General features: G+C 36.6%; 1 protein-coding gene across 1 annotated transcript in view; it reads left to right on the forward strand.

Annotated features, from left to right (window-relative positions):
- The window catches only part of LOC100889673 (reelin), a 64,997-nt gene that overhangs the window by 6,934 nt on the left and 31,070 nt on the right, over positions 1-26,993 (forward strand). The window contains exons 3-29 of the mRNA XM_030998147.1: positions 1,217-1,320; positions 1,663-1,735; positions 2,135-2,283; positions 2,747-2,843; positions 3,756-3,996; positions 4,722-4,882; positions 5,506-5,657; positions 6,208-6,323; positions 7,380-7,720; positions 8,765-8,877; positions 9,466-9,535; positions 9,989-10,228; positions 10,843-11,007; positions 11,334-11,570; positions 11,984-12,105; positions 12,546-12,726; positions 13,484-13,621; positions 14,208-14,394; positions 15,354-15,565; positions 16,084-16,243; positions 16,851-17,015; positions 18,001-18,236; positions 18,667-18,818; positions 19,626-19,836; positions 20,184-20,428; positions 20,879-21,058; positions 21,482-21,761. Of these exons, the coding sequence (XP_030854007.1) occupies positions 1,217-1,320; positions 1,663-1,735; positions 2,135-2,283; positions 2,747-2,843; positions 3,756-3,996; positions 4,722-4,882; positions 5,506-5,657; positions 6,208-6,323; positions 7,380-7,720; positions 8,765-8,877; positions 9,466-9,535; positions 9,989-10,228; positions 10,843-11,007; positions 11,334-11,570; positions 11,984-12,105; positions 12,546-12,726; positions 13,484-13,621; positions 14,208-14,394; positions 15,354-15,565; positions 16,084-16,243; positions 16,851-17,015; positions 18,001-18,236; positions 18,667-18,818; positions 19,626-19,836; positions 20,184-20,428; positions 20,879-21,058; positions 21,482-21,761 (4,728 nt within the window). The remainder of the gene's footprint in view (positions 1-1,216; positions 1,321-1,662; positions 1,736-2,134; positions 2,284-2,746; positions 2,844-3,755; positions 3,997-4,721; positions 4,883-5,505; positions 5,658-6,207; positions 6,324-7,379; positions 7,721-8,764; positions 8,878-9,465; positions 9,536-9,988; positions 10,229-10,842; positions 11,008-11,333; positions 11,571-11,983; positions 12,106-12,545; positions 12,727-13,483; positions 13,622-14,207; positions 14,395-15,353; positions 15,566-16,083; positions 16,244-16,850; positions 17,016-18,000; positions 18,237-18,666; positions 18,819-19,625; positions 19,837-20,183; positions 20,429-20,878; positions 21,059-21,481; positions 21,762-26,993) is intronic.

Consider the following 26,993-nt stretch of genomic DNA (forward strand, 5'->3'; position numbering starts at 1 on the left):
GCATGTGATTTTTGGAGTTAAGAATGACTCAACATCTTTCACTTTTGTGTCATTTTTGTCATTCCACTTTAACGAATGTTCATGTTCACCTTTAAAACAGTGTGTTAAATATAATGTTTGGTGAAAATAGCCAATTATTTCTAAAATTGTCCATAACGAGGTCCCAAAGGAATGCATGTCTCTGACATCAAGTCACTGTTTTTCATTACACATGAAATGATTGTGTTTTGTAACTGAATTGCAAGGCATAAAACAGTGGAAACATTAAAATGTGATTGACATTTATCAAGGCTGTTTTATGTTTGATCTTTTTCATAGCTTCTTGGTTCCCCAAGGATATTTATGTTGCCCCTGACATTTATGTACACAGAATTCTCTCAAATGTTGGCAGCCGGCATTCTCTTCCTTTTTATTTTTCTGTCTTTACCCTAGAAATCTCAGACGAAATAACGATTTAGGATGATATCTTTTAGCTCATCTTTGACCTTCATTGTTTGATCCAGACGACTTCCAGATGTTTCGAGCTCTTAATGGTTATTTTGAGGTGTTGGGGTTTTTTGTTGTTGATATTTTGTATTTATTTGAGATCATTTGCAGGTTTCAAGGCAAGACCAAGATTGTTGCGTTAGCAAGATTTGAAAAAAAAATCTATTTGATCCATAGAGAAAGTATGAAAATTGTCTTTAAAAATGTCTCCATCTTTCTATCTGTTACTTTTTTTCTTTGACTTTCTCTTTTGATCTTTCTCATTTAATAAGTCATTCAAGTTCTTATTTCTTTTAACATCTAATCTTTTCTTCTTTGCATCCACCTCATAATTCATATTTTTTTCTTAGTTTGAATCTTAATCTATGTACCTCATTTTTTGTACTCTTGTAAGATAATTGACTTGGTCAATTTATTTCAATGATCTATTTTCTGTTTCTATACTATCCTACCCCCTCTCTCTCTCCCTCTCTCTCTCCCTCTCTCTCCCTCCTCTCCCTCTCTCTCTCCCTCTGCTGTCGCCTCCATTGACTCCCTTCTTACTTCTCTGTACTTTTTGCTTTGTAATTTTGTCCCACAACTTGTCTCCCTTTTTGTATATGACATGCAGTATAACTCAATATCTTTTCTAACTCTCATCTCTCTCTCTTTCTCTCACTCACTCACTCTCTCTCTCTCCATCTCTCTCTCTCTCTCGCTCTCTTTCTCTCTCCTTTTCTGCTATCCTCAGGGTGACAGCAGTGTCCTACCAGCATCTTCTTTTCAAGGATGTGATGGCCCTGCAGCTCTGTGAGGCAGGCATGCCTACTCCATCTCCCTTCAGACCACAACTAGGTAAGAAAGATATAGTTATCATATTACATTTCATATACCACATACCAAGAGGGCATAGTTCAGTTACGAGATCACCTTGGGCAATAGTTTTAAGTGCGACCCTCAAAGCAGTCAATATTTGTATGATATGCAGTAAATGCTGTAGTTGCATGAATACAAAAAAATATAATATATATATATATATATATATATATGATGTCATGAATTTGTTAACTTATGTATATTTACAGGTGTACTTATGATATTTCACTTAGAATGTTCAACTTTTATTTTAAGGTTAAGTAGCTCATTTTCTTCCTCTCCTTCTTTTCATTCCTCGTTTTCTTTTCATTCATTTTCTAGCAATGATACACAGTGATGGGGTGATTCTCAGAGATGACTTTGATTCTTCACCTGAACTGGACTACACAATATGGTAAGGATACCAGTAGAAGTAAAGATATGTTTGAAATCATGATCTTACTTCCCCTCATTTTATTTTTTATTTTAGTTTGTTTTTATATCTGCACCATATATCTTCACTTGTTTGTTATTTTTGTTAGTTGCATAATCGTTGTACTCCATCCTTTCTTTCTTGAATCATTCTACAGTAAATTTGTTCCAAAGTCATCTTTCCATTTTTCTTGTTAAACTCTGTCTTTCCTGCTGCCTATCTTTTTGTGTATCCCTGTGTTTCTATGGTGCTTTACATCTCTGTAACTATATATATATTTCCACAAATCTATATCAACTATCCTTTTATGTTTATTTGTTATCTTTTGACTTCCTCTATGTATTATTTTTTGACTTTGTCCCTTGTTATTTAATGACATAGGTCAGAGATATATGGAGGTAACATCAGTGATGCGTGTGGGGCTGTCCTTCATGGCAACTCCGCCCTATTCTGTGATTCCTTTGGACAGCGAGAGCTCAACACCGTTCATCTTAACACAACTACTGCTTCAGCTCTCCAATTTGCCATCAGTAAGAATCTAGTCATCTCATATTATTTCAATTTTATTTCTTCATTATGAAGACTTAAAAACACACAATGACACATGCACATGAATGGTTTTAGTGAAAGGAAGTTATTGTTTATGGACTAGTATCAGTTTAATTTGATTTATTTTTGGTTTTTAGGTCGTTGCTAATCTGAAAAATGAAATGATTAAGAAAATATATATTTTCAAATCGTTCATGTTATTTTATTCGGAACATTTTATGTGGTAGTGTGTAGAGAATCATTTTCATGACATCTGTCTCCATTTGGATGATTGAGTACATCCAGTGTTATTATTTTCAGTCCAAATATGTACTCATAAATATTTTTAAATTTAATGTCAATCATACAGAGAGAAGAACATTCTAACATGACCCAACTAGACAATGAAAAACATGATGAGTATTCGATGAGTAATATGATTTATTTGTAATGTTCTATTTCCAGGCTCAGGTCACTGTAAACCAGGAATTGACGATTACAGTATCACTGTTTCCTTTGCCGTTAATACCAAGGTTGATTGGCATATTATTGATAAGATCAGGTGAGAGATACTGTCATACTTTTATTTTCTGACAACAGATTTGTCTTAGAAAAATAATGTTGAAATAGTTACAAGTCAGTTTGTTTGAGACATGTAACAAGATCAATAATCATCATTTACATGTGCTACACTTTTTGATAGAGAAAGGTAATTGCCCTTTTGCTGTCTGTCATATAGGTAGGTAGTCACAAGGAAGTCATTCTGTTGTTATTATGTGATATATTTTATTGGTTATGTAAATTTCTCTGTAATGATTCAGAGATGTTTCATTTCTATTTTTTGAAGCATTGTATTTCAAAAACAAGAAAAATGTTTTATTTTTTTAATCCATTAGACTGCTCTTTTCCCCTACGATTTATCTCTTTACCGTAATTAATGGTGTATAAACCGCACCTTTTTGCCGCCGAAAAAAATTCCAATTTGGGGGTGCGGTTTATACACTGTACACCAAAAAAAAAAAAGTTTTTTTTTTAAAAGTTTCGATTTATTCCCCTCCACCTGGCGCTATGCCTGGCAATGTCTCCCAGCTCAGTAATCGGTGTGTTGACAAACCACTCTGAAACTAGAACAACACTCAAATTTGTCTGTCATCTTGGTTTGAAAGTAATCTTTTTGATAGATCTCAATATGTAGTTTATAATAATAATTCCTCCAATTTTTCTTCTATTACACAGCATACCACAAGGTTCTATCCTAGGTCCTCTACTGTTTTTAAAAATTTACATTAATGAGCTAACACATTCATCTGCACCTCGCAGTTAAATGAAAGGCCTTCCCACGTTTAAAAAAAAAATTTTTAGGGCTAAAAAGAGGGGTGCGGTTAATACACAAGGGTAGTTTATACACCGTTAATTACAGTAATCATTAAAGAAAAATGTAACCGCCTCCTCCTCCTCCTCCTGTTGTATCCAGGGCGCCCTCTGATGGCAGCACCAGCATCCACATCGTCCACCTGCCTGTAGCAGCAAGGACTGAAGAGGTCTCCCTTCGCTTCCATCAGGACCTCGCCATGGATGCCCATCATTACAGAGGCTGCTGGGCATTGGACAACGTCCTCATCACCAACATGGCTCATAGACCGACTTCACTTCAGGAGGACTTTGATCCAGTAGACCCAACCAGTTGGCTCTTCTTCCCAAATGGTGCCATTAGAGTAAGTTTTTTTTTTTATTATTATTATTATTATTATGTCATATAAAGAATTAAGATGTTATGCCATTTTTACTGTATCATTAAGTCCCTGTATCAGGTACAATCTTCCTTTAAAGTATGGTTAGGCTCTATATCTGTATTTTTGTTATTTCATGATAGTTTTTGTGCCCATGTTTTCCTCATTTATAGTTGTTTCTTGCAGCTTTCTTGTTACTGTTTTGCACAGATTCTTTCCCATCTAAATTAGGTATATTATAATTTTATCTTTATTATCTTCATTTATCCTACTCTCTCCCTGTTACATATATTCTCTCTCTCTTTTTTCTTCTATTTCCTCTCTCTTCTCTTTTTTTTCTCTTCTGTCTTTTCTTTTCTCTATCCTCTTCTCTCTCTTTTCTCTTCGTTTCTGTCTCTTTTATCCTTCTCTTCTCTTTCGTCTCTTCTCTCCTTTCTCTTCTCTTTCGTCTCTTCTCTCTTTTCTCTGCTTTTCTTTTTTCTTTCTCTCATCTCCTTTTCTTCTCTCTTCACTCTCTTCTGTTCTCTCTCACTTTCTCTGTCTCTGTCTCTCTCTGTCTTTCTCTCTCTGTCTCTCTCTCTCTCTGTCTCTCCTAGAAGAGGCAGTATCATTCACAAGCAACTTTCTTAGAATACAACAGATTTTATTGTATTGAAATCATGAAAAAATATGCGATTTAAAAAATGTCATTTCTCCTCTCTGTCCATCAGGAGTATTGTCAGTCCAGTGGGAATGCCCTTTGTTTCCATGGTGATGAAGAAACAGAGACCGATGAATACCAGTTTGTCACTTCTCAAGACCTCAACCTGTGGCAAGATATTGGTCATCCAGGCTTTTCTGAGACATTTGAGTCCATCGAGGATCTAAATGAGTAAGAAGAGCATATCATTTAAGTAAAAATATTGTTGCAGGTATTTGTAAGGGGTTTTCATTTGCAGTTTAGAATTCTCTGACATTCACTCTGATCTATCTTCCAACTCTCTGTAGATAGAATTTGTTTAACAATTTGATAGGATTTTTAAAAACAGAAACTTGAAACTTAAGATATTGAAGAAATAGCTTATTTTCACACCATCTGAATATAACCTACTCTTTACACAGAGACTAGTGATAAATGTGATAGATATTCATCATTTTATTTTTGCTATGAAGCTTCTCTGAATTGTTCGATTGCCAATTGTGAGATTGATTGCGATTCCATTCCTCAAAAAAAGTTTGTCACATTATCGTCGTCGTCGCCGTCATTGTCATCGTCATCGTCACATTCCCCATTAGGGAATGTCTTCTTGAGACCATTTACCCATCAAACTGTATCTGTATGCACATCCAGATCAACTATACTTCTTATCCTCAAATTCTTATTGATGAAAGTGTTTCAGTTATCCAGAAGTAATAGCCACAACTACTGTCCAAAGAATTATATGTATCTCTTTAGCCTTTTTGGAATCCAATAATTACAGAACTGTATGGTTTTATTTTCCTTGTGTTATCCAGTTGGGAAGTGAGCGGTGCAGAGGCCAGCCAGATGTGTGATGTAGTACATTCTAACAACTCACTCGTCATGAACGGCTTGGACGAGAGACTAGTCTGCACTCCATACCTCAATACAACGAACATGGGCAACCTTCGCTTTTACTACATCATGGGTAAGAACAATTTTGTTACTTGTCAAAGTTTTTGACATTTTAACACAAGTTTTTCCTACTCCAATGGAATGTCCTATCTTTTCTCTTCTACTTCTACTTTTCTATGGTAATACTCATCAACGCCTGTTCAGCATCTAGATGAGGGTAAAGCATAGAGTTGTTATATACAGCTCTATGCGATACAGTTCCTGAAAAGGGAACTAAATTGTTTCAAGAGCCACCTTGAACTGCTCCAAAGAAGGCGGTTCGACGATGATCTGAGGTAGCTTGTCCCAGTCCTTAAGTGTCATGGGGAAATAACTAAATTTGTTAGTGTCCATTCATGTACATATATTTTTTAATGAGCCATGGGTACTTTCTCTGCAATATTGAAATTTCTATTTTATTTGTTCATCATTAGAAGACATTAAAGATAAACAACTCTCTTTATCTTTCTCTCTCTCTCTCTCTCTCTCTCTATATATATATATATCTCTCTCTCTCTCTCATTCTCTTTCACTCTCATCTCTCTCTTTCTCTCTCTCTCCATCTCTCACATACTCGTTGTCAGGTGGTGGATCATGTGACCCTGCAGACTCTGAGCTAGTCCAGGTCTCTGTGTATGCCCAGGTGTCTGGCAATGACGCACCAGTACTGCTACACATCTTACCCCATGATTCACACAAGGTAAGCTGATAGTCCATTTGAACTTAATGGCCCGGATTCACAAAGGAGGTTTAAATTTAACCCACGGTTTAAATCCTCATTTACATAACTCATGGTCTAAAATTAGCCTGACACAGTCAGAGGTCCAATATAAGACGTGCGCAAGGCAAGGTACGCCCAAGGGGGTGTTACTCTCATACACAAATGCTACCCACCCGTGTCCATCGATATCTGAAATGGACCCTAATGGCGTATCACACTTTTTTTCTGAAATGGCCCTTTTTTAAGAAAACGTCGAAACCTGTGAACCTGAAAAGGTACCTTTTTTTTGGTTTTTGTGCAATCAGTGCTTGAAAAACACCCCTTTTTAAGGAAAACGTCGACCCCGCCGTATAGCTGAAAAAGACACCCTTTTGCCGCTTTTTCTGTACGCGGGTGCGCAGCCAGTCATGTTGGGAGTGACCCCCCCCCCCCCCCCTGGCAAGGTACGCTTATGTGCGCTAATTTTTAAACTGTGGATTATGTAAATGAGGATTTAAACCATGGGTTAAGTTGAACCTCCATTGTGAATTCAGGCCATAGTGGACATAATAAAGATTCAGATATTGACTCTTCATGACAAGTCCTTGCATTATCACCTTTTGATATTGTTCTTTGCTAAATGGAAGAGGGCTATATCTAACAGAACTTACGTTTTAAACAAAATTGATTTAAAACAAAAATGAATTCAAAGCACTCACATTCAGTCTGCACAGCGCAAACATGAAGTCTAAAAAGTTAAATTTTTAAGTTTTATAATAATAATAATAATAGTGGGTTCTTGTATAGCGCTCTTGTCAATCAGATTTGACCCTCCTGGCACTCCCGATTATTACCCTGGCTTTAGCACGGCTGCCATACAGCGCTCTAGCATTTCAAGGAATAAATTCCTACCAGGTACCCATTTACTTCACTTGGGTGGAGTATATCTTCAAATTAATGTAAGTAAAGGGATATGCTTGTAACTTGAATTACATTCTCATTTTAAATAAACTGAATAGTTTGTTTAATAAATTTTTCATTTCCTGTGATGTTTAGAAACCACAGCTAGTCTCGGTAGCCCTCCCACCCACGACCCAGTCTTCATCCACTAAGTTCTGCCTCTCCCAACCCCGCCACAATGGCTTGAATCGAAACGTGTGGGCCATCGACGACCTCCTCCTTCTGCCGATCCAGCCATCGTATCCCACAATGCATCTGCAGTTCGGCCTGAACCTGCGTTGCGGATCAGAAGCAGATGATACAGAGGTCAGGGTGGAGTTTTCAACAGACATGGGACGGTCGTGGTCTCTCGTTCGTCAGGAATGTCTACCCGGTGTGTGTGATGGTGTGATGACACCTGATGATAGCGTGTACACGACGGGAGACTTTTCTGGAAGGTTAGCTTTGAGATGTTTTTGTGTATTTATTTATCTAAATGTTATACAGTAGGAAACATTTAGTATTACTCTTTGTAGCACTATTTCATCATGGTGGTACTTGTACCTAGTATAGTGTCTCAGCACCGTCTAGATACAGACAACATTTCATGTGTAGTGAGGGCAGTGAGTTTTCTTGCAAAAAGTATCATAAAAGTTGTAATAGTGATCACTTTTAAAGCCATTGTTTAACAATGTTTCCAGTTTTACAAATCGGAGATGCATGGCCCTACGTGTAATCAGTGTCTGTGATATGGTGTAATATTGAAGCCCTAAAAAAAAGTTGCGCTTCAAAATGATCATGAAGTGCTTCAAAAAATTAAAGTCACCGGTTTTACCATACTAATTTTCCCCAATAGACTGTAGTGTTATAAAAACATTTGGGAAAACTGTATGAAATTTCAAATTCCAATATTAAATATCTTGATAATCAGACAGGCGATCGGCTTGTAAAAGTCATGGGATTTCTGACTGACCTAAAGGTTTTTATTTATGATTGCAGCATGAGCTAAAATATCAAAGGAATCTTGTATTTCCACACAAACAAAGATCTGCAGAAGATATGAACTTATTGGTGTTGTAACAGATCTATAAAACTCCACTCACATGATTGCAATTTTAACATTTGATTCTCGGATATGTTGACATGGAAAAATTGTCAAGACAACACTAGATATAATATCAGTGACAAATCAACAGTGCTCGTACTGATGCCATGGCAACAAGCATCAGGTGTTTATGTAGGACAAGCTATGTTTTCGCTATGCTATGTATGATTACGTTGCTTTCATAAAGACAAACAATATTCATCCGTGCTTGATTGTGGTTGATTTCTAAGACTTACCTTATTTGTCCTGGTCTTTTGTGTATTAGGCAAATGTTTTATGTTGTCATTGGTAAAAATGATATACCGGGTACATTAAACTCTATATTCTGAATACTAAATGGCACCATTTTATCAAAAGGTTTCAAATTTTAAAATCTGTTACGTTTTTGTTTGTATAGATGGAGAAGGATCACCATTCCTCTTCCTACAGCTGCATTGATGAAGCATACCAGGTTCAGATGGCGTCAGAGTGTTCATGATTCCTCAAATACTAAATGGGCCATTGATAATGGTGAGATTCCGCAGAGAAATATCAAACTGGAATGGCTTTTGAAAAAGTGTAGGATGAGAAATATGTGAAAGTACTATGCAAGACTAATAAATCAGCACATGTATCGCTTTCCAGTATTGAGCTTCCTACTTTCTAAAGTAGTTTCATTCTACAAGGCATTGGGAGCAAGGAGGGGTATTCTTTTTGTTGTTGTAAAGGAACTATTTAAATTGGGTTATTGCCTTTTACCAATAATATGGTAGCAATCAAAGTTGCTAGTAATACCTGAAAAAACAAAACAAAAATCATTTTCTCACTTATAGCTCAATTAAATCTGGAGAGGGTTTATGTTATGGTCCACAGATACCTTACAATATAGTACTGTTCCTGAAAGATTCGAATTTCATTTTTGAGATCATTTTCTCAGTATACTATAGCTCAGTTCTATCTAGATATGGTTATGTTATGGTCCACAAATACCTAATTTTTGTTCTTTTCCAATCACCTTCATTCACATCAATATCATAGTAATGAGAAAATAGTAGGTGAACAGGAATAACAAAGTGTTAATTCAAATATCAACTGTGTTATGTTTTATTGTCAATACAGTTTATATTGGTGATGCCTGTGGACCCTTAATGTGTAATGGACATGGAAGATGCACACACTTGGGATGCAGGTGAGATATAAGTCAATGTTTACTGCCAAATAATTATAAAGGTTATTCTGTAATGAGTAATACTAGTGAAAGTACAATCAACCTTGGTTTAATGTAAGTTCAATGTGTGTTTCTCATGTGGTGGATGTCTGTAGACACTGACAATGATGTTACAGGTTTGGATAAAATTTATAGCTAAGTTACATAGTATTTGTTGGGACATGTTATGTATTCCATATGCATTCTAATGTCACTGTGCTGGTTGCTACTGGCAAAATGACATTTAGCTGTTCTGGTCAGAATTGATTGGAAAACAAATTATTTTCTGAAGATCACTCAAAGCAGCCACATTTTATTCTGGTTACTGCCTTGCCATTTTAATATATTTATACCGTTTACTAGACTTGTTTGATACAATGGAACTTGAATTAGATCTATTCATTCAGTAATTTATTATGGGTTTTCAACTTTCAGGTGCGATCAGGGGTACTCCGGAGTCGCCTGTCAGATCGCTGTGGGCTTCTTGCCAGGTAACATGACAGAGAACTTTGAGATGTTTAACTCAGACTTTGATGAGAATGAGAAGTTCAGTGTCATCCAAGGAGGATCTACTGGGTATGGATGTGGAGTCCTAGCATCAAGCAAAGCTTTGGTCTTTAATCAGAAGGGACGAAGGGAGCTCATCACTCAGGAGATCAACACAACAAATATCAGGTAAATTGTTTTGAAAAATGTGCTTTGTTATATTCCAGTAATGTGTTTAGGTAGTTTGTTGATGATGATTGTTTTACCTGACTGCTAATTAAGCATGTATATGCCTGTAAGTAAATAAAATGGGGACTGACGGCTTTAAGTCCTCTCCAAGGGACTTTGTAATGAGGATTAATGCCTTACCAAAGGATATGAGCGCATTGGTTTCGAACCCAGGACCTCCCTGTTACGAGACCACTGCTCTACCACGGAGCCATCGCGCCTCCTTGCGCCTTTCATTTCATGTAAATAATGTGTATGATAGTAGTTAGTTAATTTTCAGGCATGTTTTTTTTTGTCTGAATAATGTGAATGAGTGATAATTGCCTTTTGCAATGCGTGCTAAAATGCATACTATTTAAACTCATCTAATCGCTCTGCAGCGTGGGCAGTTTCAGGTACTTGGTATGATTGCGATTTCATGAAATATATTTTCCTGTGTGAAAATCCTCCTCCTTTGTTTATTTGCATGATCTGTTATCTTTTGCAGTTTGGAAAGTTAGAAGATCTATGATGAAGTATTATTTGTTGGATATTGATAGAAAATTGAGTCTGTAATCCCATGCTATTTTCCCCAGATATTTGCAGTTCACAGTTCGGATAGGCAGCCATGGATCATCATCAGGCACATGTTCTCCAGCGCTCAACGCCTCTGAATCTGTTCTCGTCCTGTCGTCCTGTGATAATGGGAACCATTGGAATCTCATCAAAATGCTAGAGTATGATGCTTATAAGACGGCTAGGTAAGAATTAGAAGGTTCCATTCAGAGCATTCTTGAAGATATTGAGTAGTCAGGAAAGAATGAAAATGTAAAAACAGGAAAAAAAATGTAAAAACAGAAAAAATGTCAAAGTTCTTTTATGCTGCAATTAATATTTCTAAAGGGAGTTCACTTTTTTTAGAATGAACATATGATATTTTGAAGATTCATAAGATAGTGTTGTACATGAACATATATATTTTTATTGCATTATCAAGAAATCTTGTGTCTCGGCCTTCACATCACTCTGACAATATTGTTTCACCGATCTTAATGACCTTAATTTTTCTTTTTGATCTATGTCATAGAACTGTCCTTATCCATCTGAGCCCTGAGGCCCAGAGTGATGCCTGTATGATAAGATGGTGGCAGCCTTCAAGTGGAGGAGAGAACCAAGCAGTTTGGGCTTTGGATGATATCTCCATGACAACCAAACTCAGGAATAACATCAACCTGGACTTCAGTGACCATAGGGAGGTGCGGAGAGCTCTTACATTCCACACTGGTCAGATTGGCGAGGCATGCAATATCAGTCCTGCACTCATGTGAGTTTGCTTGAGGATAAGTCTATAGAGATTCAAAAGAGGTCTTATGATGTTTGATAGGAAGGATTTTTTGGGGAAAGATGTTTTTAGGAAAGTATGATTATGTGCAGTAATGACTTACATGAAGTGTGGGATAAATGACTGAATGAGGTAACAAACTGATTTTACCACAAATGATACAGTGAGAAATGTTCTGGGATCAATTTCTAACACTTAGCACATTCTGAACTTCAATCCTGGACCCAACACTTCACTTAACCATGACCCTAACACTAACCCTAAACATATACTCAAACCCAATCACCACCATAGCCATAATCCTGTATCTTATAAATTAAAGACTACAAATAAAGTATGGTATGATAAATAATGTGTCAGGTTAAAAAAAAAAACTTTGTCATTGTATTTCACAGATTGCCAGGCCAGTCCCATTCCAGCGGTGCATCAATCCTAGAGACTCACTCTCTTCAGGTTGGGGCTTCCTATATGATACAGTTCTATCTGGCTGTTGGCTGTGGACAACAGAGGAGACTTGGTATGTCCATCGAGTGTACTACCTTTCTTAATGTCACATGATTTTAAAAATATGTATTCATTACAGACTTTCTAGTACATAAGAAAGTTGCACACTAGTTGCTTGAAAAGAACACTACATCCTGAATGAACATGCAGACACACTGAAAGATTTCTTGAAGAATCAAAAACATTGATTTTTAAAGTTCAAACATTGATTTTTAAAGTTCAGAATGTACTACCAGGTAGGTGTATTTGTGAACAGTCCTATTGTTATTTTACGTGCTATGTTAGATAAGCAATCTTTCATGGAAGTTAAGTTGGAAGATTAAAGTTCAGAGAAAGTTTAGTTAAAAGCTATTTGTTATATGTTCAGCATATATGGGATCGTTTTGCAATTGATGTACATGTTTCATTTTTATATAGTTTGGTCTGCTATATATATTGTGTTTGTATTTGCAGGACATGATTACTCCATTAATCTGGAGTATTCTACCGACCATGGTTTGACGTGGCATGATGTAGTCCCACCCTGTATGCCTGGTGATGTAGGATGTACATCATACAGACAAGGATCTCAGTATCACTCTACAGAGTATACAGAATGGACCAGGATTAGTCTGCCTTTACCTGCAAGACTTAGGTCAGACATTTTACTAAACATTGTATTTCCTGCTTTTAACCCAGCTTGGACGATTTTTCATGTTTTGAATGAGTGGAATGATTTTGTTAGCAGGAGTTTGTTTAGATTTTATAGCATATTATTCTATCTACTTAATAATGGATTTCTCCCACATTTCTTTTAGAGAATCGTATGTTCATGGTCGTTAATGTTATGCTACATGGAGATTCAATGCCAGTTATGGAATTTCTATTTTATGTTAAACCCAAATGTGTTTTGATTGGAAGGCTTCGTTTAAAAAAAACCTTCTGTGATATGTGGTGGTGGCTATTTTACCTGACTGCTAAGAAAGCATAAATGCTTGTTAGTAAGCAACCAGACGGCCGATAGCTTAAGGTCCTCTCCGAGGGACCTGGTAATTAGGATTAATGCCTTAATTACCAAAGTGTACTAGCGCATCGCCTTGGTTTCGAACCCAGGTCACCGGATTACGAGACCACTGCTCTACCGACTGAGCTATCTTGCCATATGCATATCAATAAATAAATAATGTTGTTTTATGATAGTAATTGAAGAAATGATCGGGAAAGAATTTGTAAAGAATAGAAAAAGGTGATATGCTGTAATAGAAAATGTTTAGGAGCTTTTAAGAAGTGAGAGGACAGAAACTAGTTAAACCACCTCTTTTGATGTGGGATATAGAGTTGCAATGGAAGAAGTTGAACAGTGCTCCTTCTTGTTCCTTTAATGAACTTTCACTATCCTTGATATATCTCAGGTTTGCAGTGACTAGGTTCAGGCTACGCCAATCCCATCATGCCGATGGAGCGACATGGGCCATTAGACATCTGTATGTAGGGGAGCAGTGTCCTGATATGTGCCGTGGGCATGGTGTTTGCCAGGAAGGACTTTGCAGGTAATGACTGTTGATACAAATAGTAATGATCATGATCTTGATCTTGATGATATTGATGATGATGATGATGATGATGATGATAATGACATTGATAATGATAGTGATGATGATAACTAGTTTGTTTAGTGTGTACTTTTGGGCATTGACCATTAGGTTTATCTGTACATAGGGGAGCAGCGTCCATGTATGGGCATGGTGTTTGCCAGGAAAGTATCTGCAGGTAACTTTGGTTGATACTTCTGCTAGTAATGAAACAAGTATGATGATCTTGATGAAGATATTGATGATGATGATGATGGTGGTGATTATATTGATGATGATTAAAAATGATATAGTACACATATGTATTTTTTTTGTACAGCATTATAGTTCATTTGATTATGCAATTAGTAATATATGAAACAGGAAATACTCTTGCTACAAGTCTTTTAACTATTTCATAGTATTGTAATGTCTTACGGAGAGAAAGAAAGCCAAATTTTTGATGAAGTGCCTTCATATCTTCCACTTGAATTCATTGTAATCTGAATAAAGAAAATGATAATCTGTGACAATTAATATTTCTTTTCATTGATTGCTTTTCCAGATGTGACAGAGGCTACAGTGGAGTGAGTTGTCTGCCAGATAACCCTAGACTGAACGCTATACAATCCAACTTTGAGGAGGCAGCTACGATCAATGCTGATTGGTCCACCATTCAGGGTGCAACCATCAAGTGCACAGGTCATGGATGTGGCACCATATCTTCAGGATGCTCTCTCTACTTCCATGGTGTTAGTGTGCAGATGGAGTAGAATTTGTTTATAATATTCCAAACTTTTCCATCAAAATGTCATATCTTTGCAAGTATGGTGTATAGGCATTAAAATGTTTTGAAAAAAGATTGCTGTGCTATTACCAGTGTATTTATACTATTGGTATTTACTCTACATCTTTTTTTCTCATTTTTGTTATTTCAACGTCTAAGGAAAAATATGAAGTTTATTCTTTGTTTTAAGTTATGATATTGATAAATAATTATTGACTCCTTTAGAGGAATAAAGATAATGATTCACACTACCTGGAGTTGAATTTATGAAGCCATCACAAAACGAAAGTAAATGAATGATTGTCGGATCCTCCCTCAAAAAAGAGGAAAATGTAAACCTCATGATATTTGTGCTTTATCCATGTCCATTATTATCTGTGTATTCAGTTAAGAAAACATCACATAATAAGAGACCCATGGGCTCTAGCTGTACCTATCTTGCTCTGAGTTTTCATTATCCTTTGTAAATGTTGTTGGCATCATGTGCTGTGTTTTTCCTGTCCCTATTAAAGGCATCGTTTAACAATCTTAAATCTGAGATGCACGGCCCTACGTGTTATCAGTGTCTTTGATATGGTGTAATATTGAAGCCCTAAAAAAAAAAATAGCGCTTCAAAATAATCAAAAAGTGCCTTAAAACAGTAAGAATCTTTGAGTGACTGGCTTTCCATACTCGTTTTCTCCAATAGACTGTAGTGTTATGAAAACCGTTAGGAAAACGCAAAATTTGGTTTTGATTTCCAATCATAAATATCTTGATAATCAGACGGGTGACCAGCTTGTAAACGTCATGGGGTTCCTGACTGACCTAAAGGTTTATAATTATCATTGCAGCATGAGCTAAATCCAGGATTTTGTTTCAGAATCTGAGACAAAGTTACCGGATCCCTTTAACCTTGTATTCCCCTCCTCCCCCTTCCACAGCCTGGTGTAAGACAGCTAGTCAGCCATGATATGAGTACGGTAGAACCCAGCTATATCCAGTTCTACATCAGGATTGGTAGTGATGAGGAGAGGAGTGCGTGTAGCAGGGCCACAGAGAGGGCAGAGGGTGTCCTACTCCAGTACTCCACAGATGGTGGTATCACATGGCTGCACCTGCTGGAGCTATACTACCAGGATTATACCATGCCAAGGTAAGGTCTTATGAATGAAAGAATGGAATATAATTATCATTACCAAACATCCTAAATTTAGAGACTTTTCAATTTGTGGGTGTATCCTTGTCAACATAGTTACCACTTTAGGAACAATTACATCAGAATTAAGATTTATTTATTTATTTATGTCAATTATAAAAAAAAAAGAGAACATTTTTGTCCTTCTTTCTATTATTTAATCAAAGAATGTTAATGTACAAATTTAGAATCATGTACTTGAAAAGATGATTGGAGAAAGGCGTTGAAAAGAGCCATACTTACGCTTTTTGTCTTGCACTCATGAGTGCAAGAAAAAAAGCTTAATTATGGCTCTTTTCAACGCGATTCTCCAGTAATGTACTTGTTACCACATTTGAATTAAATGGCAAAATGTAGCCCCCCAAAAAAGGAATACAGCTATAAAAGACGAAGAAGTAATAGGTTCCTATGGTTTGCACTTTAAAATGATTTCTTGATCAAGAATAAATTCTTGCTCGATTCTTTTGCATTCTTAGATTTGTTCGCAAGGAGCTGCCGGCAGGAGCTCAATCTCCTGCAACCCGTTTCCGCTGGAGACAGCCTCATCATGCAGGAGCTTTCAATAGCCAATGGGCTGTAGATGATATCTTCATTGGCAATGACTTCAGACTTCAGTCTCTGGAAGCCTCATTTGTGGTAATAAAGATATAAAAATTGATGTAATGGTAATGTCGCTATGAATGGTATCTGCTTTGTAAAATTTACTTTTTTTTGGGTACACTATTATAGCGTATGTTGGATAGAGTACAAAAAACTTTCTTTGTACTGGCTTAACCTGTGGAACACAAAGTCTGAGATGATCTGAAGAGTGGGGTCTAAAGAGACTGAGTGTTACCCAAGCTTTGATTATAGTATCTAATGTCTTTCTATGAAAATGGAAATAAAGTATTACTCTAATGACTGAGAAGTCTTTTGTTGTCTAATTTTGAACTTGATCGTTAAATAACCTTCCTCAACCTGACTTTGGGGAAAAAAAATGGTAGTGATATATTGTTTCGGAACACCACACCACACCACATGGTCGCTATGCATGATGATTGGATAGCTATGAAATAACTACACTAATAACGAGGAAGATGGTGTAAACTCTTCTCTATTCTTTAATCTTGCATTTTTCAGAATACAGCTGTAAAATAGTAAGCATATACTAAGCTGATATAGGATGACTTAGGGGATATAAAAATCCTCCATACAATTTATTTTGGGGCCCATCTCTTTGAAGACATTGCTTTCCTCTGTACAGAATGACAGTCCACACCCAGACATCTGGATGTCCACCAGCAGTGGTCAGATGGGTACATTCTGCGGGTCAAGGGGTCCGGCCCTCTACTTTGATGCCGTTGGTGAGGATAGATTCGCTGTCACCAGATCAATGCAGCTCACCACAAGGGATGTTGTGCAGTTCAAGGTAAAAGCGATTTTTTTTTTTTTTTTTTTTTTTTTTTTTTTTTTTTTAAATTTCTTATACCTGGTAAGTTTTCTTTCCTCTTATCCTTGATTGAGTAGCATTCTGTCGGTATAGAAACATCTTATCCTGCCCTGTTTGATAAAAGTTGATATTGATATCAATAACCAGAAACAATAATTGTTATAAGCTAATGAAATACTTAAACTTGATTGGCTGTGAGCAGATTTGTAGTACATCTGTGGCTTTTGTTATTGATAACAAGTTTTATGAAACGGGGCCCTGCTTTAACCAGAAAGATGTTAATTTTATGTAAAAGTTGTTGAGTTAATGCCCTTGTGGCTTTAGGTGGACTATAGACTGTTGATTGTGGTAATAGGTGTACTTAAGTGAAAAGGAGTGACCATTTACACAAACCCAGGAAAATTCTCCTGAGCATAGCCTAGTAAAACGTATGCAGATGTACACATGTTATCACAGTATTGAATTCAGAGAACATTATTCAGAAAATTAGGGGCTCCAAAATTAAAGGATCATATAGAATAGAACCAGATGAAGCAACGCCTGGGGTGTTTCACAAAGATTTTAAGTTGAACTTATTTCCAAGTTGGACTTAACAATTATGGAAAGCCATTAGCATCTATGAAAATATTTTGTAAAAGTGATTTTAAAAGGCATAAAATGTTTATTCAAATCATTCATATTTTCTATTATTAAAGAGATTTTATGTTCTTGATGTAGAATTTATAAAAAGTCTAAAATACTTGATTTTCGCTTTTAAATATATTTTATTTTAAGACTACAAATGGCTCTCCATAATGTTTAAGTCCAACTTAGAGTAAAGTTCAACTTATGATCTTTGTGAAACACCCCCCTGTTGTGAAAGGATGATGAAATATGCAAGTACCCGGTAGCATGCATGATGTCATTCAGTTGTAGGGAGCAATTAAATCACTTGTTGATGAAGAATTCCTAAAATTTCTTGTAGGTCGTGGTTGGATGCCAAGAAGAGTTCTCCCACTTTGCTCCTGTCTACCTGGAGAAATCCACCGATGGAGGGCTCCACTGGGAGCTGGTAAGCACCCCTTGCTACCCCTTCTCAGAGGGAGAGGTACAGTGTGATGGGCAGGGAGGAGAGCTGAGAGATGGGAGCATCTACCACTCTGGAAGGTACAATGACTGGGGATTGATAGTGATTCCTGTTCAAAGTGATATGACCCACAGGTAAATATATACAGTATGAGTAATTACTCTTTGATGCTAAGCACTGAAGGTTATGGCTTTAAACAAATAAGCTATGTCATCTTTGAAGAGATTATCAAGTTTAGTGCCATTTACTGCCGTGCCATATGTGTGTAAAGTATGTTTATTGTTTGATGTTCTTAATATTACTTGCGGAATATGTATCGTGTGCATTTCATTTATATCTTATATCCAAGGGGGATGATAGTTTTGCAGTGCAGGTAAGCAACTCTAATGTTTAGTTGGAACTTTAACAACAACAAAAATTGTTTTATTGCTCTTGGTCATAGATCACAAAGTTCAATAGGTGGAGGAAAATCTGAAGCCTTAAAATCTTCATAAATAAAACAAGATACAAAACTTGATACACATATGACAGCTACCTTGAAATCCCTTTCTGCCTTCATTTCAGCAACGTCCAGTTTCGTTGGTGGCAGGCTGGTGATCCCCTTGCTCCAGCCTTTGGGTTGGATGATGTGTACATCGGTCAGTCTTGCCCTGGTCACTGCAGTGGACATGGGGTTTGTAGGAATGGAGACTGTGAATGTGACTCGGGATATCATGGTAGGTATAGATGTAGTCTAATATTGTGATTTTAGTGATTACTTCAGATAGAAATGAGAAAAGTGATAATGTGTGGATATTATTGTGCAACAGTAAAGTGTACATTTGGCATCCTATAGTAAACTTTTTTGGAATTAATTGACGCCTGACCCCTTTTTTTCCCTTCCCCCCAAAAAAAAAACAACTTAAGTTTACGCAATCAGAATGTACCATAGAGCATTTTAAGTTTCAAAATTTTCCTGGGCCTTCCAGCAGGCCCTGGACACCACACCATAAGGGCTTTGTACATTTTGCACGCAATTTTGTACTCATGCCTCCTCCTTTTGGAAAATCTTGGATTTGCCCCTGTCCTATAATAAACTTTCTTGCAATCAAGATGGGTGGAAAATGGAATTACCGTAGGGACATTTTTAAGTATGAGCTCACATCGGTAGATATATCTTTGATTGTCCACTCGACTATTGAAACAAAACTAGCTTAGATTAGTCAAAGTGTAATCAAATTAACATTTTTATGTAGGTGATTGATTAGATTTTTAAAATCAGCCGAATGTCTGCAATGATAGTCTCAACAAAATATGAATAAAAAAGTCATCCTATGGGTGCTTCATGTTCACCTGAGGGCTCCAACCCACAGAATGTTATTGATGGCTCTGACTCTATTAGTTTTATTGATGGCTTTGATACGATGAGACCCCAGATGGTCAGTGGTCTCATACCTGGGTGCCGACGTGGGTCAAGGGTGTGGGGTCATCAAGATGGACTCAACTCATTTCATTTTCTATTATCTCTAATTATTCTGTTGTAGGTACATCCTGTACACCCAAGGGGTCCAATCCACAGAGTTTCATCGATGGCTTTGATACGATGAGACCCCAGAGTGATGGTCAGTGGTCTCATACCTTGGGTGCTGACGTGGGTCAAGGGTGTGGGGTCATCAAGATGGACAACTCTCTCTACTTCAGCTCCACCGGACCAAGAGAAGCTCAGACAGAGCCTGTCAATACTACTTCCATCAAGTGAGTTATATTAGCACTTCATGCTTAAGGATATCATTTTATAGGAACAGGCTTGGATGAACTCTGAAATAATTAATTGAGACAATATACTTATTTCATACAGAGACAATGTGCTTTCATTGTTTGAATAATACATCTTTGCTGTTCATATCAATGACATATTGTTATTATTTTACAAGTATGTAAATACATGTAGTACAGTGGCAGTTGCAATTTTTGCTCTGAATCCAAAGTACCTGTTGCAGATGTAGTCATCCGGCTTCCATGGACAATTATCTTTTCATAAATGTAATGTCAATATGTAATTTAACACTATTTATTCTGCTTTTATACCACTTTTAATTCAGAATCGTCCAGTTCTATGTCCAGATAGGTAGCATGGACCAAGGTGACCAGTGCATGCCAGCCATGGATCGCAGTGAGGCCATCATTGTCCAGTATTCCAATAATTCTGGCATCACATGGCATACACTGAAGGTTCTTGACCCCACTCAACTAGGTGAAAGGTCAACGCAGGTCACCATAAGTTTGCCCTCTGGGGCTAAGACACCGGATACTGTGTTCAGATGGTGGCAGCCTTTTGTGTCCCTTGGTAAGTTAATGGCCAAGTGAATTAATTTAAAAAATGAGTTGATATTCATTGTTGACATACATATACCAATTTTTGATAAATAATCTTTTTGCATTAAAGGTTTTTCCCCAAAGGTTCACTTTGACATACATTATGTTCATGAACTTAATTTGTATTTTGTGTGAAATTGTTGATTTTGAAAAGTAGACATTTACAAGCATTCCATGGTGAAAAATTTACTAGAATTATCTGGACTTTCAACAAGCAAGAATATGAATATCATTAATTCACCCGTATATCCCTATTAACCCTGATCTAATTAAGTAGAATTGTCCTGTATACAAATTTTGTCATCATCCTAATAAATTTTTTATGATGCAAAATTGATTCAATAAAAACAAAGTGTAAAACATTTAAATACTATGTAATATCCTAATGATGTACATTTTCTACTTTGCACAATGAATACAGGTATTCCAAGGGCACAGTGGGCGCTGGATAACATAGTGATCGGTGCCAACGAGACCAGATTGTATGGCTTTGAGGATACCTTCACTGGTGGTGCTAGTGATAGCTGGTATATGACGATGGGAGGACAGGCTAAGCCATTCTGTGGGGCCCAAGATGCGCTGGTCTTTGATTCCACTATAGGTATGAATGATCTTTCATCAAGATTTGTCAACAAAGATAAAGGATAGATCTTGAATTTGACACCATGACATCACTTGAATTGTAAATCTTGTTGTTGATTGTCTCATTTGGTATTTGGACAAATGTATTAAGAAATGCATTTTGGTTGAAAACAGCGCTGAGAGTTATTACTTTGAGTATTTTCGAAGGCATCGATTTGCTTATCATGGTCTCAGAGAGATCTTGGATCAAGATGGCATAGAAGGAGACATTCATAACAAATCGTCAGACATTTCTCAGTAAGGTCTCCATTCGGGTCTCCCTGTTGAGGAGCACACAGTTTTATATTTTACAAGTAGCTTAACTGCTTTTCTGTAGATGGGCTACTGGTACATACAATAACATACATGTACTTTCTAATCAAATGCTGTTGCTATATTACAGGGGTACCTCGCTACACTGAGACCTGGGATTTCCATGTCACCATGACTGCCTTCCTGCAGTTTGAACTAACCATGGGTTGTGCAGGGGGCACACCATCCCTCCCAGCCTATGCTGTTCTGCTAGAGTACTCCTTGGACATGGGACAGACGTGGCACCTGGTGGCGGAAGAATGCAGTCCTCCAGACATGGGGTGTGGTCGATACGGGATGAGCACAGTCTACCTGTCTCAGATGCATCAGGATTGGACAAGGGTCACGGTCTATCTGCCTGTAGCTGCTATGTGAGTGCAAGGGAGAGGAAAGAAGATGATTTAAAGCTAACAATTGAATCAATAGAGCAGAGAATTCTGTAATGAAAGACAGACTAGACCGATTCCGTCTCCCAGGAAATACATCTTGAGCTCATTATTTCTCAGTCTGTTTTAAATTTATGCATTGAACAAGTTTTTTTGGCACATAACAATTCCAGTGAACACTATTTATGAGAAGAAATTTAAGGAAAAAAGTACTAGAGAAGTTTGCTGGCTATTGTGTATTTTTGCTAGTAAGTAATGGGTTGTACAAAACAATGTTGGTGGTTCCAAATTTGCAAGGAGTAGGAAGGGCTCTCAACACTCTCTTTATAGAAGATAGCATATGATGATGAAATGATGATATTAGCACTTAGGAGACGACGGGCTTCTACAGAACCTGAGCGAGTTGTTAAGTCTGTGACGACGGGCTTCTACAGAAGCCGTGATGTATCCCTAATATTTTGACATAGTTTTCCAGCTTTTTATTAGCTGATATGGGCTAAAGTTCTTTGAAGTATCATTTCGATATATCCATCCATCTCATCTATTAAAAAAATAATGAAGTTACGTGGAAAAAATCGAGAAAAAGTGCTATCATTTCAACTTTACCCTAAGTTAGTGTTCGGATCGAAAAAAGCCCTCGAAATACCCGTACAGCTGGAGACGGATGCTTACGTGTGCGTCCTTTCTATATTCTTGCCAGGATTCTTGCTTGACGACGTTATTGTAATTACATAACTGATTTAGATGTATAGTTAGAAAGTAGAATATGAAACACAAAAAGAGTTATTCAAACATTGGCAGGTCTATAATGCGAAGAAAAAAATGGCATCATGAGACAGCTTATACTATTGCATTTTATTATTTATGATTCAAGGCTTTGGATTATTGGTTTTGTTGATGAAGATGATTACCTGGCGATTTTCCATCGGTGATTGGATGATTTTTGCTGGGCAATATGAGAGGGCATTGTTTTCCTCACATTTCCATAGATGTATTGTAGTTATTCATATAATAATATTATTAGGCCTATAGTAGGCTTATTCATAAAGACCTAGGATTATTCCTTTCAAATAAAATTTGCAATTTGTATGCCGCGTTTCACTTGGCTACACATAACCGACCTTACTCTCAACTGTGTAAGTATAAAAGTATGCATTGATAAAAGGACTTGGTAATTCTTCTCCCCTGTAATTACCAGTGTCAGAACTCTGGCAATACGCTTTTCATGTTATCAACTTGACCAATTTAGCAAATCATTCATGTATGGACCTCCTCTTTTATGAAATGCTTATCTCAGCTGCCTGGACCAGATCCCGCAATAAGAGGAACAAACGAATGTAAAGAAGTAACTACTCTGGAAGATTACTGTTTTGAAAGAAGAGGATGGAGGCCTAAACGGAGGTCAATCTACATGACAATACAAACAACCACTCTAACTTATAAACCTTTATGAGGGCATGTAATCATTTTAGAGCAGGTTTGAGTTATATGTATAGCCACGAATATGAGATTTTTCCTGGGCAAAGATGCTACCATTGTTGAAGAAAAAAAGCAAGGCAACATATAAACAAGTTTTTCTGGCAATGAAGAAAAGCGAGTGCAAGATGAAGGAAATAATTTCTATGATCATTACTATTCTATTACAATATTGTAAGCATCATCATTACCATCATCATCATCCTTATTTCATGTATACATGTACATGCCATCTACAGAACTGATCATGAAACGAGGATTAACAAAGTTTTATTGACACAATAGGTTGAACGAGAATACAGATGGAGACGAAGACAAATAAATTGAATTCTCACGAGGGATAACCAAAACCAGTCTAGCTGTTCGATGGTTATCCTGGTAAATGGGATTTGTGTGTCATTATGCCTCCGTTACGAAGTAGCCGGAGGCATTATGTTTTCGGGTTGTCCGTCCGTCCGTCCGTCTGTACGTACGTACGTACGTACGTCCCGTTCTCGTGATCGCGTTATCTGAAGAACCAATTGATGGATTCCTGCCAAACTTTGGTCATGTATGTATCTTGCAGAGCTGATGAACTGATTAGATTTTGGGGTTACGAGGTCAAAGGTCAAAGGTCACAGGGCTCATTATGTATGCAAAAACAGCTCGTGATCGCGTTATCTGTATCTGAAGAACCGATTGATCGATTGCTGCTAAACTTAGGTCATGTATGTTACTTGCAGAGCAGATGAACTGATTAGATTTTGGGGTCACGAGGTCAAAGGTCAAAGGCCACAACGCACATTATGTATGCAAAAACAGCTCGTGATCGCGTTCTCAAGAACCGATTGACAGATTCCTGCCAAAATTAGGTCATGTATGTTACTTGCAGAGCCAATGAACTGAGTAGATTCTTGGTTCATAAGGTCAAAGGTCATGGGCTCATTATGTATGCAGAAATAGCTTGTGAACACATTCTCATTAGAACTGACAGATGGATTACTATTTAACTCAGGACATCTTGCAGAGCCAATGAACTGAGCAGATTTTAGGGTCATGAGGTCAAAGATCAAAGGTTCATATATGTATATGAGAAATTGCTTGTAATCACGATATTCTGAGAACCTGTTAATGGATTACAATTGAACTTGAATTCGAAAAATGTGTTCTGTTTTGGTTTGTAATATTGCTCTATGACGGAGGCATCATTTTCGACTGCGTGCAGTCGAATTCCATCTAGTTTTATTCCATAAAATACATTTAGGCACTAGTGGTAAGATTGTAATATGATAAGGCACACAACAGCTTTTTTTAGATGGCAAAATGAATATATCAAATTATGAGAAACAAAGTCGAAAGCATTCAAAGTAAATATTATTTTTATTTTCGAGAATAAAACAATGTTCATCTCAAAATTCATTTCCCAAATAGTCCTATATTTGATTTGCATATTTAAAAGAAAGGGCATTTAGCGTAGATCATGGCATAATGTTGGTATGAATATAGTAATAAAATGTGTCGAAAACCCATGTACAACAAAGGCTTAGGCCTATTATTTATGGCTCGGTTGATAATCGGCCGAGCTTTAGCAGACGACAATCATTGACAATGGGGGAATGAATGTAGGTATCGACCGATTTGCGTGTGCAGTGGTGCTTACGCAATTTGTATTGTGAGTGTATTGAAAAGGAAAGACATGAAGCTTCAACAAAATAAGACGGCAATTTCCCTCAAAAATAACAGACCTTATTTTTCGTATTGATGAACAAAACTTATATTTTTAGAAAGAAAAAAGTCTGATCTTTCATTTTTACATTTACAAAAAATCACAAAAATGACTGAATGGGGCGCAATGAGCATTGAAAGTAGAAAGTACCACCAATTTTTCCATTACTGGCGATGTAACCGAAATCGATCCGTCACAGGGGAAACAATCGCCTTGCGCGGGCTCGCTTTCAAAGGGTTAAGTAAAATGGAAAGTTTACTGGTATGTAAAACTTATTGATGGATTAATGTAGAAGAAAAAAGAAAAAAATGGAGAGGAGATAAATATTTTAAAACAAAATCTACAGAACTGATGACATTCATACAGGACATGAGAAGTTTTCAGTTTGACTGGTTAGAGATAGACAATTTACAGTTTAGAAAGATTTGTGACAGCTGTAGGCAAACAAATAACATAACACATTCATACTTAGTTGTGATTTTATATAGTTGCAAGATATCATAAGGTTTAATGAATCGTAAGTACATTTATCTTTTGTTACCAGTTACCAACTCTGACAATACGCTTTTCATGTTATCAACTTGACCAATTTAGTGAATCATTCATGTATGGACCTCCTCTTTTATGAAACGCTTCTCTCAGCTGCCTGGACCGGATCCCACAATAAGAGGAACAAACAAATTTTAAGAAGTAACTACTCCCGAAGATTACCGTTTTGAAAGAAGACGATGTAGGCCTAAACGTAGGTCAATCTACATGACAATACAAACAACCACTCTAACTTATAAACCTTTATGAGGGCATGTAATCATTTTAGAGCAGGTTTGAGTTATAGGTATAGCCACAAATATGAGATTTTTCCTGGGCAAAGATGCTACCATTGTTGAAAAAAAGCAATTAAGACAACATAAATAATTTAAAACAAAATCTACAGAACTGATGACATTCATACAGGACATGAGAAGTTTTCAGTTTGACTGGTTAGAGATAGACATTTTACAGTTTAGAAAGATTTGTGACAGCTGTAGGCAAACAAATAACATAACACATTCATACTTAGTTGTGATTTTATATAGTTGCAAGATATCATAAGGTTTAATGAATCGTAAGTACATTTATCTTTTGTTTTATTACATAGCAATGTGCCATGAATTCACATGCATTTACAATGATATTGAATTCAAAGTATGGAGTATAAAAGTATAAATTAATAATAATCAATATGATGAATTCAATGTCTCATTTCATGATATATTCCACACATCATTTAAAAAAATAAATAGAATTTACATGCATTTACAAAGATATCACAATAAAATTATATATAATGGATCTCAAATGTTACTTGCAGAGCCAATGAACTGAGTAGATTCTTGGTTCATAAGGTCAAAGGTCATGGGCTCATTATGTATGCAGAAATAGCTTGTGAACACATTCTCATTAGAACTGACAGATGGATTACTATTTAACTCAGGACATCTTGCAGAGCCAATGAACTGAGCAGATTTTAGGGTCATGAGGTCAAAGATCAAAGGTTCATATATGTATATGAGAAATTGCTTGTAATCACGATATTCTGAGAACCTGTTAATGGATTACAATTGAACTTGAATTCGAAAAATGTGTTCTGTTTTGGTTTGTAATATTGCTCTATGACGGAGGCATCATTTTCGACTGCGTGCAGTCGAATTCCATCTAGTTTTATTCCATAAAATACATTTAGGCACTAGTGGTAAGATTGTAATATGATAAGGCACACAACAGCTTTTTTTAGATGGCAAAATGAATATATCAAATTATGAGAAACAAAGTCGAAAGCATTCAAAGTAAATAATTTAAAACAAAATCTACAGAACTGATGACATTCATACAGGACATGAGAAGTTTTCAGTTTGACTGGTTAGAGATAGACATTTTACAGTTTAGAAAGATTTGTGACAGCTGTAGGCAAACAAATAACATAACACATTCATACTTAGTTGTGATTTTATATAGTTGCAAGATATCATAAGGTTTAATGAATCGTAAGTACATTT

Source organism: Strongylocentrotus purpuratus, unplaced genomic scaffold, assembly GCF_000002235.5.
Source record: "Strongylocentrotus purpuratus isolate Spur 01 unplaced genomic scaffold, Spur_5.0 spur5_contig_858, whole genome shotgun sequence".
Classification (NCBI taxonomy): domain Eukaryota; kingdom Metazoa; phylum Echinodermata; class Echinoidea; order Camarodonta; family Strongylocentrotidae; genus Strongylocentrotus; species Strongylocentrotus purpuratus.